At 45.5% G+C, this 19,119-nt stretch overlaps 1 protein-coding gene across 2 annotated transcripts in view; it reads right to left on the reverse strand.

The window, feature by feature from the left end:
• Positions 1–19,119, reverse strand: part of DUSP16 (dual specificity phosphatase 16) — a 100,373-nt gene that overhangs the window by 19,089 nt on the left and 62,165 nt on the right. For both annotated transcript variants that reach the window (XM_054038699.1, XM_054038690.1), the window contains one exon: positions 3,056–3,219. In XM_054038699.1, coding sequence (XP_053894674.1) covers positions 3,056–3,219 — 164 coding nt within the window. The remainder of the gene's footprint in view (positions 1–3,055; positions 3,220–19,119) is intronic.

The raw sequence follows: 19,119 nt of genomic DNA on the forward strand, positions 1-19,119 counted from the left end.
GGCCTTGTTTTGTAACCTGAAGCAGCAGAGACAGAAGCCGAGTTGTCAGTCGGGGCATGCAATCCTAATGGCTGCCTCAGCGAAAGTTCTTCTGCCACTTGTCACTAAGTTTGGTTCCCTTCCTTCCTTCCTTCCTTCCAGCGAGTCCTCACTTTCATCCCTTTGGAACATTTTTTTTAAAATGATCCCTCTCTTCTAGATTGCTCTCCTTATAAGCACACCCAACAGTCATATCCTGGCACTAGAGAAAGTCTGTGAAAGTGGCCCGTTGATCTAGGCAATCAAGCATTGGAGGTTCTTATCACTGAGAGCCCTCTTCCAACCTGTTCACTGGAACGTAGTACCTCACATGTCCCTCACTGTTGGTACTAGCAGACTGCCAGAAAACTGAGGTTCTCAGGAAAGCTAAATGAAGAAGGCTGTTGGCATCTCCCACCAAAGAGAAGGAGAGTCTCTTTCTGCTGCTAAATCACCTAGGAAGATGTCAATGGGATTCCAGACGCAGAGATCTTCCTTTTGCTCTCTCAGCTACATAGACAAGGCAGAAAAGGCTACAGATATTCAAGGTGAAAGCCTTGGTACAGACTTGCCAGAAGAGGCAAATCACCAGGACAATAAGCAGAGGGCCATCAATACCCTTAAAACTACCTACTTACTGCAGTGTAAGCCCCATCAGAGATGTCTAGCTCACAACAGGAGTCTTCCACCTTTTGTTCAGAGAGAGAGAGAGAGAGAGAGAGAGAGAGAGAGAGAGAGAGAGAGAGAGAGACGGACAGAGACGGAGTGGAAGGACAATGTATGATGGACAAATAGATCTGAGATCATAAGATGCAGCTTTGCCCTGGAACTGAGAAGAAACCCAAAAGACAGGTTCCTAGTTTCTGTCAGAACTTCTAGCAAACTGATAAATGAAGAAATTAATAATCTATCCAGGACTAGGACAGAAGAACCAACTGGGGGGAAAAGAGATTCTGTAGACTTTATTCTACCTTTTATGTGGCTCTCCAAAGGAAATGGAAAGTGGATAGTGATTATAGACCTGAATTCCCTCAACAGATAGATGAAGAAATGCAGGATTTGATGGAATTCTAGGGTCCCACTCTAGCTCTAGTCATGGACAACTGAAGGACTTTTATCAGTCTAGCGGCCACATACCTTTACATCAAGATCAGAAATTCTCATTGCATGTTCCCCTGCTTCTGCTGAACAAAGAGACACCCAGGGCTTCCCTTCCCCCACACCCATTCCTCACCAAAGTTAACCCAAGCTTTGTCCTTGAAGATTACACATACAACTGTGCAAGTACTCTCCTCCCTTTACAGGCATTAATTTATTGTAAGTGTGGAGAAGAGCTTCTTTTTCCCCCCTCCAAGATTATTCACTGGCTAGGGGCCACTATAGGCATAACAAATAGCAAAGCCTTTAGTGTCTCAGAACCAGATGGATAACATGAGAGCAAGAGTTCTGTCCCTCATCCTGAATGCAGGGACCTTGATCAGGAACCTGGTGGGGCTGCTGAGCAGGACTTTGTCATGTCTGGACATGACCCTCCTTGGGGACCATTGTGTATTTAAAATAATCAGAATAGAAAATAAAGCTTCTTGGAGAAGTTCTATGGGTTTGTGGCAAGGGAAAAAAGAAAATCTTTGATTTGTACTGTCTTGGGGCCACTAAGAATATACACGCTAAGAAAAATGATAAATTGCTCAGACATCCACCAGAAATAAGTCAGGTCTAAACTGCTGGCTTGTTGCACAGTAAAGCATGTGCAAGTTTTAAAAGAAATATCTCAAGTGAATACAATTGCCATGGACTATCCTCCATATTGGCTGCTTTCTTTATGTACTGTGGAAAAAAGTAACTAGTAAATTGCCTATACTGCAAGGACTCCATTAAAATAATGGATCTAAAAATCCATGAACAATACCTTATTAAAAACAGACTGGAAAGCAGAGAGAAACAGAAGGAACTGGAAAGAATCTAATTATGGTAAAGGGATCTGAATGTGATAGAATTACAGGCCTGTTAAGACTGGAACAAGAAATGTCTTCACACACAAGTTTTTACATGCATACAAAACTGGACATTCCCTACTTGGGTGAAGAGCTAACATGTTAGGGAGAGGGAAAAAAACCCTTTTGTGGGTCTTAGATAGTGCTCACAGCTCAGTATTTAAACACCTTGTAAATAGCAGCTGTCAAATGGGAATAAACTGGAATTTTGAGAAAGAGGGACGGTTTCCCCCCCCCTTCATTTCAACATTAAAAAAAAAGTTATTACCTGGTGAGGTGACATGAGGGCTGAAGCATGAGCCAGGGATGTAGATACTTTATGTATGCACATAGGGCAATAGAAATTAGATATTGAGGAAGCTTTTAGATAAATCACGAGCCCAGCGCACTGCAAGAACAACATTTAGTTCTCCCACAGAAGATGTAATTGGCTATTTTAAAGACACTGCAGAACTGCTGATTTTAGGAAAGCAGCCAAGGAACAGCGATCTAATTAAACTTATTTATACTTGTGATCAGTGTTTTACCATGATTACAGTGCTATAGTACGGATGAATTTAAAAGGCCCAATGGACTGTCCAAGACTTTATATTTTAGAAGATGTTTCAAATAGATTTTTTTCCTAGCGCTTATAGAAAATACATGAAATAACACAATTTTTTTTTCCTCCTGTACTTGCCATCAGCACCCTTGTGTTCAGGACTTGTATGTTTGCCAGAAGAACTAGTTGGAGCCACACATGAAGCTACTTCAACTTCTGCAGTGACAGATGATTAATTTCCCGTTGGTTGGTAGATTGCTGAAATAGGTATCACATAGCTGATTGAGGTTGAGGTTAAGCCCACACAAGGCTGTCAATTGCATTTACTCAAGGTATTTTGCAGTTGTACTGCTGTAACATCACAATACACTCACAAAACACTGAGATGCAATTATTTCAGAAAGCATGATCTGTATATTTTTTTGTTTCATTTTTAAGCAACTCTTTTCACTCCTGAAAACTACACATCCATGGCCGTAAATAATAATTTCAAAGTACCCACCTTGTTGAGGACATCTCGCTGGCAACCAAGGTAAAGATGAGGCAGGATTCTGGTTGGACCAATGTTGGAGACAGGTAAGCAAGGTTGAGAAATACAAGTAGGGACTAGAACAGATTTTCCTTCACAGAGGCCAGGGAAGCAGCTGGAGAATTCAGCAAACCCACCTAAGAAAAGCAAAAACCCGAGTTTCAGTTCAGTGGGGAGAGTGCAAGTCAAAGCCATGTATAAGGATTTTAGTGTACCCCAGTATCAATTCTCAACACACAAAAATAATCTGGGGGTGGGGGGCAGTGATGGGATGCAGCTGGAAAACCCTAAAAGTAAGTTAATAAAGCTGCACGTGCGTCTTTTCCACAGCTGCTGTGACTGCCAAGTCCAGTATATAATCCAGCACAGAGTCTTGCCTCATATGCCCCCCACCAATTATATGAAGATCTAAAAGAATCCTGAAATGTTTCTTCTCTTCATTACCTCAAAACTTGAGGTACCTCTCGATTCTCAACATTTACTTGTGGAATGGAGACAACAAAAAATAGCCCCCAAAAAGATATCCGATCACCTAGAATTAGCAATGACATTGTCCCTTTCCCTTTGAGCCAAGGCTTTATAATTCACTGCAATCGCTCTCACAGCAATGGAAAGGAGAAGGATGTGTCATCGGTACAGGGTTTTTAAAAGTGTTAAAATGCATTGTTAGCTGAATGAACACTGAGTGCAGAATTTTTCCATTATCCTAGCCTTGTGCCCCAACAAAAAAATTCAGCCAGTCTCCCTGTAGACCTCACATTTCAAAGCTGCAACAAGTAGAAACTTCTTCTCAGTCTCTTCCTTTTATTTTTTTTAAATAAAGTAAAAATCTAGATTCTGGGATTCCCCCGGCAGATGGTCAGTAAAAGTAACAAGAATCTTGACTAAGTGGTCCCTCATTCATTCTGGTTAATGCTTTAGATTCTCTGCACATTATGGCTACCTTAGTATTTTTATTCAAGTTTTCCCCTCATTGCATTATCACATATGTAGACTGGCTGCTAGTGTTTTAACCACAGTATTGTTTAAGTCTGCTCAAAAAAGTTCTAACCAACACTAGGTCTAAAACTCCAGTGGTTACCACTGACCTGTCTACACTAGCATTCCCACCATTCATGTAGCTCTGCTGGTAGGAAATATGAAGATAAATGCTAGTGCAGACAAGGTTAAGACTGTTAGCCACAAACATGTAAGCACAGTTCAAGATCTATTCCTTTCTCCTGTGTGGGCAGGAGAACTGTGTTAGTGTTAAAAAGCCATGCTATATGCTCCATCTGCACTGGCCTTACAAAGTTTAAAAATCATGCTTCAACATAGTTGTTGGCAAACATGTGCTAGCAAAATCTGGCTAGCTAGCATGCGGGAAACCAAATTAAACTAAAGCATGGGCTTTTTACTCTCATGCCTCATGTAGGGTTACCATACGTCCAGATTTTCCCGGACATGTCCGGCTTTTTGGGCTCCAAATCCCCGTCTGGGGGGAAAGCCCAAAAAGCCGGACATGTCCGGGAAAATCGGGACATGCCGGCCGGCGGTGCGGGTGCTCGGGGGTCGGGCCAGGGGTTCGGGGGTCGGGCCGGGGACTTGGGGGCCAGGCCCGCGGTGCGGTGCCGGGGGCTCCGGGGCCGGGCCCCGGGGCCTCCGACGGGGCCGGGGGCTCGGGGGCTCCGGCGGGGCTTGGGGGCTCCGGCGGGGCCGGGCCCGTGGTGCGGTGCCTGGCCGGGGGCTCCGGGGCCGGGCCACCGGGGCCGTGCCTGGCCGGGGGCTCCGGGGCCGGGCCGGGGGCTCGGGGGCTCCGCCGGGGCCGGGGGCGCCGGCGGGGCTGGGCCGGGGACTCGGGGGACGGGCCGGCGGTGCCGGGGGCCGGGCTGGGGACCGGCGGTGCGGTGCCGGGGGTGCTGGGCCGGGCCGGGGACCACAGTGCTGGGCGGGCTGGGGGTGGTGGGTCGGGGGCCGGGCCCGGGGCTGGCACCCCAGGGCTGGGGACAGCCTGGGCCGCGCCTCCTCCCCCCACACTCCCCCTTACCTGCTTCAGGCTTCCCGCAACTCAAATGTTCGCGGGAAGCAGGGGAGGGGGCGAGACTTTGGGGAGGGGGCGGAGTTGGGGCGGGGGCGGGGCTGGGGCCCCGTGGAGTGTCCTCCTTTGGGAGGCACAAAATATGGTAACCCTAGCCTCATGAACAATTTATATATTACCATTAAAAAAGTACCTGGCCACTTATTCAGTACACCTGTTTATTTGCCAATGCTATATCAAAGTTAGACAGTAAGTATGATACAAATCAAGATAAGAGAGAAGTCTCCTTTTGTTATGTTAGGAATAGAGTATTAGCCAAAGATCTCCATCAATCAGTCTTCAATAACTGAGCACTAAACAGTCTCCAAAATATTATTCCTTATGCCAAACGACTTGCCGGTAACAAGCCCAGCTGAAGAGAGGTTTACATTAGAAGAGTTTCATTGATGGTATTCTCTTAGAGCTTGTCTGCACTGGCAAGTTTCTGCGCAGTAAAGCAGCTTTTTGCGCTCAAACTGCAGACGTGTGTCCACACTGCCAAGCTACTTTGTGCGCAGAAACTCCTCTGTTGCAGCGCTGCAAAAAAACAAAACAAAAACAAAAACAAAACCAAAAAACACCTCGATGAGAGTTGTAAGGCTATTTGCACAGAGGCTCCAGCGCTCTATTGCCAGTGTAGACACTTGATTGCTGTAATTGGCCTCCAGAGCTGTCCCATAATGCCTCAAGTGGCTGCTTGGCTCATTGTTTTGAACTCAGCTGCCCTGGAGACATGCGCTCCTCCCGTTTCTGACAGCTGTTGTGTGCTGTGTTGATCTGCTCCAGGACACAAAGCAAACCATTAATGTGGAATGCTCGTGCTGTTGAACACAGAGGCAGGTGTCTGTGTCTGTCTGTGTGAGAGACAGAAACTTGCCAGTATATACACACAGTTAGCTTCCAGCAGCAAGTTCAGATCACGAGTGGACGAGGAAAATAATTCAGTCATCCACTTGGAGTGCAGGGAAGAAAAGAATAGCATTCATGGTTTCAGTGTGTTCAAGAGTTCCTATTAGTTAGGCTCCCATCCCAGAGAATTCATATTTTACTCTACATCATCTCCATTCTGGAGAAGAGAGATTAATTGTCCTTTGATAAATATGTTGAGCAATGCATTATGGATTAATTGAGGCCCTTTCCAAATAATTTACACAATTACATTGTGTAAAGTCTACCGGATATTGCTTCAACTTTCCCCTTTTATGAAAAGAGATCCTTGAATATTTAGTCACTTATGTAGCAGGTCAAGACTTTTAGATGTAGCTGATTTAAGATGTTGTAGGGCCAGAGTCCTAGCAGCCCATCTGAAAGGAGAAGGAAGATTAAACAGAGTCAAACTATCTATCATCTTCTATTTCAGTTACTAATGATTTGCGATTTCTTCCCCCCGCCCCCACTCAGAAAAGCTTGTTTGCTTTTTGAAGTCTGACTCAGCACAAGGACTGTTGGTAGTAGGAAAGTGACTTACCTTCATTAAGGGAAGGTAGAACAAAAAGAATAAATAAATAAAGACCACAAAGCTGAAGGAGTGAAAGTGTCTTTTCCAATACTTTTTTGGATCAGTTTTATCTCTACATGTACGTAGCAGCAAAAGACTAATATCCTAATGGTTAGAGATGAGGGAGGGGGGAGAGAGTGGGCCATAGAGATCACCTCCTGTTGGCATAAAATTGCTTGCTACAGTTGATTTTGTAGACCTTTGTCCAGGCTCATTTTAAAATGATGATTCAGGAATGGATGCTTCCAACACCTGCTCTGGGATACTATTCCCAAGTCTAACAGAGTCACCGTTAGGAAGATGCCCTCACCCTCGCATCAAGATACCACTGACATTCTGTTAATTGACTCTCCCTACACCCAGTCTCATGTCAGAGACCTTTCAATTCCTTTAAATGTTTTCCTAATTCTTGTATTGTACATCACTCTGCCTGTCTTGTCCCACTGGCATCAATGATAGTGTGGAGTCTACATACCCCATCACAGGCTAACTAAGAAAGGGTTAAGGAGAGTCTGTGGGCCCAATCAGCCCCGCCTTGTTACATGTGTGAAGTGCCAAGCCTGGAGGGAGGAGTTAAAAGAGGAAGAGTCCAGCCCAGTAGAAGCGGACTGGGAGAAGACCTCTTAGGCTAGCTTCATGAAGCAAGGCCCAGCTGGGGCCGGAGCCAAACCAGAGCCTCTAAAGTCTCAGAGCCTCCTGAGGGCAGGCAAGCCTGTTGCAGGACCTTTATGTTTCTTTTGTTCCCCTGACCTAGCTTGGTTCCCATTTTGGGGGTGGATCTGCAGAAGAGAGTCAGCCTAGGAATATGCTGTGAGAAGAGCCTTGCTGTGTCCTATGGTCGGAAGCAGCCAAGGGATACAGAAGAGAGGGTCTGAAGAAACAGTCTTTATCTGTTTCCTGGTCTGGAATCCAGAGCAGAGTGTGGGCCTGGGCTCCCCTCTGGGCCCACCGAAGGCAGTGGTGCAAAGACCGTGGAGGCAGCTGCTGGAAGGCCCACAAAGCCTGAAGTTGGGCTGAAGCTCAAGGGCTGCCAAAGAAGAAGCCACTATGTCCTGCCCAGCAATGAGGCGGCGTGCCTGTGGTGAGTACACTTCCACAGAGCCACTGCCTTCAAAGGGTGTGAGAGCCAATCCTTATTTCTTAATTACTTGGTCTACTTTTAATATGCCACACTCCTTTCAGAGCCAGATGCAACATCTGAATGAATGTGTCTTTAGTTCCCTTCCGTTAAATACCTTCTATTATTTCTTCCCCACAACAACAGCCATTATCCACACAAACACAGCCTCAATAAAGTAAAAATATTGACAGATGTCACTAGGAAATGCAACAATTTCAGTTCAGGCTTTCTGATCCAAATAAATAGCATAGTATCCAGAACTTGAAACAACAACAACATCTATCTGTACCATAACTCTAGTTTCACTCCTACATTGCAGCTTAAATTCCAGCCCAAAGACCTGGCATTGTCCATACTTGTTAGCTAATGTTTGACATCAGAAATACTGAATCACGAGACTGAACTTTTACATAAAAATGTTCTGATAGTGAAAAAGTATCCCATCTTGTTTCAAGTATCTCTGGCTGTAAAGATTGGTTGTGTTCCATACTAGAGTACCTGCAGGCTGAAAACTAGCATGGCCCTATATAAGCATCTTCCTACGCAAGAACAGAGCTTTAGTTAATGATACCGTTACAGCAAGACAATAGGTAGTAACTGGAAAAGTAACTTACTGGGAAAGAGATTGTGTGTGTGGCGGGGGGGACCCTCCACTTTCATAACATGTGCAGGGCTAGCATTACAATGAGGCGAACTGAAGCGGCCGCCTCAGGTGCCAGACTGGAGGGGGGGGCACCACTACAACCCAGAGTGCAGAAAATTGTATCTGCTGCTGGTGCATATGGATTCTCTCTGCTCTAGATGCACAGAGATGGTGGAGTGCTGTGCTGGAGGAAGGAGGGCACAAGAGACATAACAGGCAGGCAGGAGAAAAGGTGAGAGGGAATAACAGAAAGCAGCAGGAGCTGCAGGGAGAGATAGGAGGAGGAGGAGCCTCTTATGTACCTCTCTAGCACCTCCAGGAGCCTGGACTGATTAACACCAGCTTCTCAGGGAGCTTCCTGTTTCCTGCTGCTTCCCTGAACCCACTTGAGGAGAACAGGCAGGCAACTGAAGTAGTAGGAGCCAGTTAGACCCTTAAGACACTGATATCTTCCCTCATTCAGGCCCTACCACCAGCCTGCTTATTTGTCCCCTTCAATTGAGTGTTGAGAGCCACTAGAGCTGGTACAGAACAGCAGTCATGAGTGAAAGAAGAAAACGCCCCTCTGGGACAGCATTCAGAAAAAGAAAGAAAGCAAAAGAAGCTTTTCTATTTAAGCAGGAAGGAGCTCTCCTGAGATACATAGACACAAATGTTCATGGTGAGCCTTCCGGCCCCAGTGAGGATGTGAGTGGTGAGGAGATGCCTGGTCTTCCAGTTAGTCAGAGTGCAGGTGACCTGGCAGCTACTGCAGCATCCATATCTCCATCTCAAATGGATGTAACCATGCACATTCCTGAAGAAAAGTGTAGATCAGAGAAGAGTGTGGTGGAGGCGCAAGAAACAGCTGCTGCTGAGTTTAGTTTCCTAAGTCTAGATGATCCAGGACTGTGGATCCACTGGAGCAGTAGCCTGAGGGACTTCCTTGTACTGCATGGGCCACAGCAAGTGAAAAACTTCATGTTCCCCAAAGACAATGAAAATAGAAGTTTCCATCCAACACATTACTGGCGTGAAATCCCCAATAGTGACAAAGTGTAGAGGCCATGGCTTATGTACTCAAAACCCCAGAATGCCGCATACTGTTTTTGTTGCAAAACTCTTCCAGTCTAATGTTCCAGCCACATTGGGTTCTACAGGAACAAAAGACTGGAAAAATCTGGCTAGAAATCTGGAATGCTATGAGAAGGCAGTAAATCACCAGAGAGTATTCCATAGGTGGAAAGAGCTTGAGATGATACTAAGGTTAAAGGCCACCATAGAGGATCAGCATCAAGAGAAGATTGCATCAGTCTCTTTACTGGCAAAATGTTCTGAAAAGGCTCATTGCCATTGTGAGAATGCTTGCTACCCAAAACCTAGCACTGCGTGGCACTTCAGATCAGCTGTATGCCAAACAATGGAAACTTCCTTAACATTGTGGAGCTGATGGCTGAGTTTGATGCTGTACTCCAGGAGCATCTAAGAAGAGGCACCACCCAAGAAACGTGCACACCACTACAGTAACGCCTCACTTAAAGTCGTCCCGGTTGTTTCGTTGTTACGTTGCTGATCAATTAGGGAACATGCTCGTTTAAAGTTGTGCAATGCTCCCTTCTAACGTCGTTTGGCAGCTGCCTGCTTTGTCCACTGCTTACAGCCTGTTGCAGCTAGCTAGTGGGGGCTTGGAACCAGGGTGGACCAGCAGCCCCTCTCCCTCCTCCCTCATCAGCTCCCCGCTCCCCTAAGTTCCCTGTGCAGCAGCTGCCTGCAGTTCAGCTGTGTCCCTCCCCCCACTGCCATGTGCTGCTCCCCGAGACTCCTGCTTGCTGTGCCGGGAAGGAAGAGGGGGGCTAATGTCAGGGTGTCCCCCATCTCTCTGCTCTGTATCCTGCTTCCCCATCTTCCATAGAGCAGGGGGGACACGCCAAGGCTGCGGTCTCAGCAAGCTGATCTAATTAACAAGACAGTGTACTTAAGGGAAATGTGCATATCTCCCTCCTTTCCTGTGGTCTTGCAGAGTGAGAGAGTTAACCCTTGAGGGCTCAGGCAATTGCTAGTTCATCATTTAGTAGTAGGGGAAATATCCCACCCTCTGACTCCTCCACATCAACCAAGCTTCACAATCATCATCATCACTGTGTACCGGTATTAAAATTGTTTGTTTAAAACTTATACTGTGTGTGTGTGTGCGCACACACACACACACACACACCCATCTACCCCGATATAACACAAATTCAGATAGAATGTGGTAAAGCAGTGCTCCGGAGGGGCGGGGCTGCGCACTCCGGCGGATCAAAGCAAGCTTTATATAACACGGTTTCACCTATAGCACGGTAAGATTTTTTGGCTCCTGAGGACAGCATTATATCGAGGTAGAGGTGTATATAATATAGTCTTTTGTCTGGTGAAAAAAAAAAATTCCCTGGAACCAAATTGGGAAGATAGACAATGCCATAGTTGCCATTATGGAAGATAATGCTATGACAGGAACTGTTCGTGAGAACACAGTGGCAGAGGGAAATGGAATCACCAGAAACATACATAACTTCAAATTTCTGTGTGGCTTAGTGTTGTGGCATGACATACTGTTTGAAATAAATGTTGTAAGCAAGAGACGCCAAGGTGTTGACCTTGATATATCTGGAGCAATGGAACAACTGGACAAAACAAAGTCATACCTACAGTCTTAATGGTCAGATGAGGGATTTCAAAACTTTCTGAAGAGTGCACAGAAGTTAGCAGAGGAACTTCACACTGATGCTATTTTCCCACCCATTCAAGAGTCACCAAAGAAGACATTTTGATTATGAGGCATGGGATAATCCCATAGGAGACCCCAAACAACAATTCAAAGTTGAATTCTTTAACCAGGTGCTAGCTTGTGCAATACAGGCAATTGAAGAATGTTTCATGCAGCTCAAGGAACACAGCAGTATATTTGGGATGTTGTAGGATATTCCAAAAGTCCTCACTATACCTGAAGGAGACCTACACCAGCAATGCAGGGCACCAGAGACAGTGTTAACACATGATGACATGCATGATATTGATGCGAGTGATTTAGGTGATGAACTGAAAGCCCTTTCAAGATACACTTCAGCAGGATCAACTCCAAAGGCTGTTCTGGCATATATGTGCACAAATAAGATGACCACCCACCAAATGCTTTTGATGCTCTGCGCATACTTCTAACACTTCCTGTAACAGTTGCCAGTGGAGAATGCAGCTTCTCCAAGCTGAAGTTAATAAAAACACATCTACGCTCCACAATGACACAGGAGAGGCTGGTCGGCCTTGCAATCATCTCAATAGAGCATGAGCTGGCCCAGACTGTGCACCTTCAGGAAGCAGTTCAAATCTTTGCAACCAAGAAGGCATGGAAAGCACCACTTTGATTATTCAAACAGATAAAAATGCCAGTGTGTAGGGGCCAGGGTGGCTGCCCTCCGAACCTGAGGGTAAAGGGCCTTTCCCTTAGCCTGAGTGGGCGGGGCCAGCCCAAGCTTGCTCCACCCCCCGGAAGGGGAGGGGTGGAACAGGAAGTATAAAGGGCGGGGCCCTTAGCTCAGTTAGGGCAGCACCAGGGAGGGAGGCAGACACAGACTGTGGGCTGCTCCCTTCAGAGCCTGCTGCCACACCAGGGGAGGCCCTGGACCCATGGAAACCTCACCTGGAGGACGGACTGGGGCTGCCAGGACTGCCAGCAGCCGAGTACCCAGAAGAGCTGGAGGAGCCTGAGCCTGAGGGGGAGCCGGAGCTGCCAGCAGCGGACTACCCCGACGCACTCACGGGACCAGAGGGATTCGGGCGAGCAATCGGGTAGGAAGTAGCCCAGGGACAGAGCTGCACAGTGGTGAGTCTATGTAGCGGGACGACCCCGCTGACCCAGTGGTGGGACCCCCGTTCTGCCACTGTCAGGGCCCTGGGCTGGAGCGCAGTGGTGTAGGGTGGGCCGGCGCTCCCCTACCCGGCAGAGCCACGCCGGGACCTTTGCCGGCGCTCCCCTACCCGGCAGAGCCACGCCGGGACCTTTGCCGGCGCTCCCCTGCCTGAGGGGCGCGCTACTGACCTTTGCCGGCGCTCCCCTGCCTGAGGGGCGCGCTACTGACCTTTGCCGGCGCTCCCCTGCCTGAGGGGCGCGCTACTGACCTTTGCCGGCGCTCCCCTGCCTGAGGGGCGCGCTACTGACTCTGGCTGGCGGCCGCCCCGCCGCTAATTCCCCGCTGACTGAGGCGTGACCCAGGCCGGCCAGTGATCTCATAGCTCCCCACCGCCCCCTAGCGGGTAGGTGGGCCAACGCCGATCACACAGTGTTTACTATGCAGACAAGAAAAGTTAACTTTCAAATGCCTGAACAGCAAATGTAAGTGTTGTTCAAAAATTTTAAGTAAGGCATTTTAAGTTGTTAGTTCTCCTTTATTGGGGCAGGTAACAGAGCAGTATTATGAGAGGAGTAGAACAGGAAGAAGGCAAAATTGAGACCTTGCAAAGTTTTGGCCCAAGCGAGGGGACATGGGGGCATCATTTGAGCTTCCTGCCTCAGGTGCCAAAATGTTGTGGGCCAGCCCTGAATGTGTGCATCACCTTTATGCCAAGGCAAACTTAATCTTTAAATCATCTCCATAACTATTTCAATTGGAACTAGGCTACTGGCAAGATCAGATTTGCAGCACACTGCTGTTTGTTTTAGGAAGAGAAAATGTGCTTTTCTTTTGGCACTCATTTCTAAACAACACCCACTCTCCACTACCACTCCAGCCCTTGCAAATAGTAAATAAATCACATGGGCATGTTGAAACTGTAGCAAGAAGATCTACAGGTCATTAACAAAGCTAGTAGTTTAACAAAGTTTCACTGAAAAGCTTTTGATCAACTTAACTGGGCCTAGGTCCTAACCTCCTAGGCAAGTTTTGGTAAATCTCAGTTCACCTTCTAGCTAAGGTGCCTAAACCACAAGGGTAATCCTCTGTTTGAAATATCTGGCAAGCTATTCTTTGTAGCCCTAGCAATCAGGGCAACTGCCAAATGCACAAAGGACTGAAATTAGAGAGACTGAAAAAGTCAAGAAGAACTTTGAAATATTTGTTTTTAAATAGCATTACTGAGCCATTCAGGTTCTTCCATGCTTTATTGTGAAATTGGAATCAAACAACAAAACAAAGCCTCTTTTATTTGTTTTAAAACTATCGGGGGGGAGGGGGGGAGGGGAGTTGCAAGGGGGTAGAATTTCCTAGAAGTATAAACTGTGTGCCATTTTCATTCTCTTTTCAAAACACAACCAACCATCCCTCCAATAAGTGCAGAAATTTGAAGGTCTTTTTAAAATGAAGGTTTTGAAAGATTACCTGTGCCCTGCAAATAAAAATATGGTAACACAGAGGAGTTCACTTCATATCAATAAACTAAATGGAAATCTGTTTCTATTCATCAAAGCTAAATTGCAATTTCTTATTTATTGTATGAAAAAAAAAAATTGCCAGTTCCAAAGGTTCAATTACTGTACTGTCAAAGTGGCTTTTCACCACAACCTATTTGCAGAGTATGTATGGACAGACAGAAAGATGCATAATGGATTTCACTTTTCAGCACCAAATAATTGCAAAAATATGATTCAGTCTGGCAATTTTCTTTTTTGGTCTGGAGAAAGGTCTGGTCCGATAGAAGATATTAGATTGCCCCCTCCCTCCCCCGCCCAAATCTGGTAAACGGATGTTGACATTAAGTCAGTTGGACTGTACCTATCTGAAAAAATAATCCACTATAGTTCAGCTTTTTGTTTTGGCTCTGTAAACTTATTTACTGAGTTTGGAAGATACAGCTCTACAAGAAATTACAATTAGACATAATTGGCTAAACCTAAATCAATTCATTAGGTAGCTTGTTAGAATGAACTGGATTCTCCTCAATGAGTTCACAGTTTTAAATAAGCATCAACATCTGTTCATTTTAGGCAGCGGTCACAGCACTCTCAACAGATTGATGTACCACAGTGCATTCTAGTGCAGACTTGTTTAGTTCATTACTTGTGGCTATGATTCTCAAATGGAGTTTCTATGAAACTACGTTACGGTGCCAAAAGCCTTCAGTGGTTTAGCAGCCCAAAATGCTTGTGGGTGGCAGAAAACCCAGTTGCCTCCTCCCCTCGTCCCCCAATCTTTACTGTAAAGCCAGCTTTCCTTGCATACATGCCTCCACTTCCATTCACAGACTTCTGCCAAAATCCAGTCTCCTATTTAATTACCCTGTTGCTATGGATCTGAAAAGTGGTGGCTGCTCAACCTCCCTTTGATCAAAACACTCAAGATTCCCAATACAGTTTAGATGTGTTATGATTGTTAAGGAATCCTAATACCAGAGGCATTTCAGCTCCCTTCCTAGCTAACTCAGGAAACAATATAGGGCCAAACCTAGAAGGGATGAAAAGTTTTCACAAACTCCTTCAGGCGGAGTTATTTTCTGGTTCAAATTCATTATCATCTTGGCATAAAGAGAGGCCTGTACCACACACCTTGACCACGGGGTACCTGAATGATGGGAAAGTTGGCACTACTAATTGTCACAATTAGTTTGTAGGAGAAAACTGAGACGGGTCCTTAAAACTGCTTAGTTTAACATGCAAAAGACTGAATAGGCATAGACACAGAACTACTCTCACAATCCTAGAATTGGTCTCTCTGGGTCAGAATGGGGTAGTTTGATAACACGGGGAAAAATATTGTTGGTTGCTGCTGCAGGTACTATATCAGTTCTGTAGACCGAGAATTTCCCTTCTCCGGGGCCATCAAACCAGCATCTTTCACTAGAGGGACAACAACCTCTATTATAAAAACAGATTCTACTAGGTTCTGGATCTACGATCTGGATTTGGAAAGTACAAATCACAGAAATGTGTAACTTAAATATTTTACCAGTACGATCTAATACCCATTTACACCATTCAAGATGAAATCCTACTGCAAAGGCATTTTGAACTAGGAAAATAAAATTAGAAGCTTCCTCTCCTCAGACTGTATTCCAGTGACTTATTTTGAATATAGTGTATTCACACCTTAGTTCCTTCAGCTGGTTCAAGCTAGGCCTTCATACACACCAAGGGGTAGTGCTGACGAAAGATAACCAGGGAGAGTTCAGCAAAAATTTAAAAACATTGGCACGTTCTGATTAAAAATACTTAATTTACGTAGTATGTTTGCTGAGAGCAGCTCAAAAGCCCTTTAATAAAGGCTCCTCACCCCTGTGAGGTAGGTGTTTATCCCCATTTTATATATGGGGGACAAAGGCACAGTGGTCACACAGGAAGTCCCTGGCAGTGAATTGTAACTCAAAATCCAGAGGTCATAACTCTTGGTCTCCAGCTACCTCAAAATCCCCTTTTCACCACAAGCACAAGCTACTCATCTTCAGTTTTAAGTAATACATGGGTTAGCCCTGCCCTAACTCCTCTCTTACCTGGTCATAAAAGTGGTCAATCCCTGCTCCTGCTCTGCCAATGCCAGCTTCATTGCCCAACAGTGCAATTTCACGGTTGCCCTTTCTCCCATGCAGCGCCTTTAGCACAGAAGGAAATTCCTGTAAAGTTCCACAAGACCACTACGCTAACCTCTTTCAAATCTTTCTGAAAAAAACTCACCTCTTCTGTGATGCCTAGAAAATACTCAATGAGTAGGCAGCTGGAGGGCTGTAACCACTGACTGTTACACTAATCAGAGTAGTCTCGCTGTTACCTTGTACTCCCCACTGTCTCTTGTATCCATCTTGTACAATCTAAGGGTACGTCCAGACTACCTGCCGGATTGGCGGGTAGCGATCTATCGGGGATCGATAGATCGCGTCTAGATGAGACGCGATCTATCGATCCCCGAACGCTCTCCCAATGACTCCGGAACTCAACCAGGGCGAGCGGCAGTAGCGGAGTCGACGGGGGAGCCGCGACCATCGATCCCACGCCGTGAGGACGGGAGAGAAGTCGAAATAAGATACGTCGACTTCAGCTATGCTATTCCCGTAGCTGAAGTTGCATATCTTACATCGACACCCCACCCTCCCGCCCCAGTGTAGACCAGCCCTAAGCGTGTGACAAGAAACAATTCTTTGGGGCAGGATTAGTCTTTTCATTGAATGCATGCCTTGCATAATAGGGCCCTGTCCTCAGCTCAGACTTCTAGACATAACTACAATACAAATAAATCACAAACCACTAGACAATCCTTCCTCCTAACATCCCTTTAAAAGTTACTTTGAGAAGATTAATACATACTTCACACTAATTATTTAATGCCCTCAGTGCTTTAGAGGCTCGACAACTGAAATTTTTCCATAAGTGTCTAAAGATGAGTGCCCTTTTTAAAGGAGTTGAAAACACATGGACAAAGCACAAGAAAGCAAGAGTCATGTGTGCGTGTGTTAATACCTTATCTCCTCCCAAACCAAAAAACTCCTTATTTTTGAGATTGTCAAGCAATTCAACATGAAATAGGAAAAGTTAGTAAGAAGCACAGACCGTTCCCCTCATCACTTAATTTACTCCTCGCACTTCTGTCAAAGAGGAGCAACATCACAAGCTCTGAATGGAACCCAATGCAGTTCTTCTGTGTCAAAAATCTGGTAGAGGAGCAATAGAGTTGCCACCTTTCTAATTGCTGGTAACGGGACCCTCCCATCACTCGCTGGATTGTCTCAAGGAGACTGTCTACAGGTAGGAGGTAGCCCTGGCTGAGCAAGGGCTGGTGCGGGTTAATGACCCAGCCCCTCCCTCCACCCTGTGGTAACCAGACTTGTGGTTTGGGAGCCATTTATGTCACCAGGTCCGGTTTTTGACTGGACTTCCTGGTCAAAAACTGGGCATCTGGCAACCCTAAATGGCATCTGGACACAGAAGCCAAAAAACAGACTGTCTGGGTAAAACTTGGCTGGGTGACAACCCTAGAAGCCCAGGAGGAGAGGAAGAGAGGAGAAATTTAATTTGGGGGAGGGTGAGAGAAAACTGACTTATAATGAGGCTCCCCAGTTGTGAGATCAGTTAAAACATCAAAGGAATTCAAGCTGTCCCTTTCTCAAACTAAGAGAGACTAAATTAATTTTAGATACCACAGTTTAGAGCAGCAGTTCTCAAACTGTGGTCGGGACCCTATAGTGGCTTGCGACCCTGTTTTAACGAGACGCCAGGTTTAGCATTAGACTTGCTGGGCCTGGGGCTGAAGCCGAAGCCTGAGCTCAGGTTACATGCCCCCTGCCTGGGTCTGAAGCCCATGGACTTCAGCTTGGGTAGGCGCAGGCTTCAGTCCCCCTTCCCGGGGTCGTGTAGCAATTTTTGTTGTCAGAAAGGGGTGGCGGTGCAATGAAGTTTGAGAACTCCTGGTTTAGAGGTGTGAATGAGGGTATTGGAACTCCAGAGAGACAACCTATTAAATGAAGTCCAAAGAAACAGCACATCCTTTTTAAAACAAAACAAGAGAGATTTCTCTCGAGAAATATTTAGCACAATATCCAGCAGTCTGACAAACACATCCTGCTGGAAAACCAAAAGTCAGATATATGGTTACATGGCAAGATTCACAGAAGAATTCCTTCCTTAGCTACTCGATTGAAACCAGAGATCAATCAGTAACAGTGTCTGTTTGAAAGGGTGGAAGGCCTGTTGGAGGAGCTCAGAGACAATGCATACTGGGGATACCCAAGAAAAGCAGTTATAAAGATTGTATCACCCTTTTTAGTGTCATTCAAACAGTCTGATTTTCCACAACCTCCCTGCCTTCCCCATCTTGGATTCTTGTTAGAGATTATCTGAGTTAAAAAGTGAGACAGAACTTCTCTTTGAAGTTTTCTTCAATGTATTCTCTGCAAACATGGACAGGTGGGAAAGAAAAACTACTCATCTTTCTGCCAGTTTCTCAGCATTGCCAAGCTTGACTTAGATAATATGCAGAGCCATTCCCAATCTCAGTGTTAAATATACATTTAAATTGATTTTAGGTCAGAAGGCATGGGAAGTGAGAGACGGTAGAGTCTAAATCCCAGGTGACAGACCAAAAACCAAGCTGCAGGCATCCACTAGAGAAGCAGCAAGAGATCATTTGACTGATAAAAGGTTTCCCACTTAACCAAAACATTTCTGGGTTGGTATTCCTTTTTTCCTCCTCAGCTAGGGCCACTTCCATTTGTAAGTTTTATAAAGTGGGACTCTAATACTCCTCGAAACAAAAAGTCCATTAAAAAATTAAAGCTATGGATCAACATTTCTAATTGTTTAAATAATGTTTTGCCCAATAAGTCTGCATACGTTAGACTTGGTTATCTATTTTTATCTACTTCATTTCTATTTTCACTTGTGGATTGTTTCAGCACAATTGCTAAGACTATGTAAAAGACTAGCCTAGAACCAAAGACCATGAAAGCAAACCAGAATTTAAGAAGTTGCTGTCCTCCAAACAAGAGTTGAACTGAGACGGAGGGCCTGTGGGAGTTGTAGAGGTGCCTTATGTACCATTCAATAACAAAATTAAGCAGTATTAATATAAAAACCCATAAGTATACAAATACCTGAACTTTAGTGAAGTGGTACTTTGCTTCATGTAGTATTCGATAGTCTTCAAATTGTGGCTTATGAGTAGCATCTTCAAAATGGTGTTCCCTTTCCATGTTTTCCCGTATACGTATTAAAATGCTTATCTAAAGCTACAGCAATATTTTCCCTGTTCATACCAAAGAAAATGAAGTGGTCAGCTTTCTGACTTGA

The sequence above is a fragment of the Malaclemys terrapin genome, chromosome 1 (assembly GCF_027887155.1).
Source record: "Malaclemys terrapin pileata isolate rMalTer1 chromosome 1, rMalTer1.hap1, whole genome shotgun sequence".
Lineage (NCBI taxonomy): Eukaryota > Metazoa > Chordata > Testudines > Emydidae > Malaclemys > Malaclemys terrapin.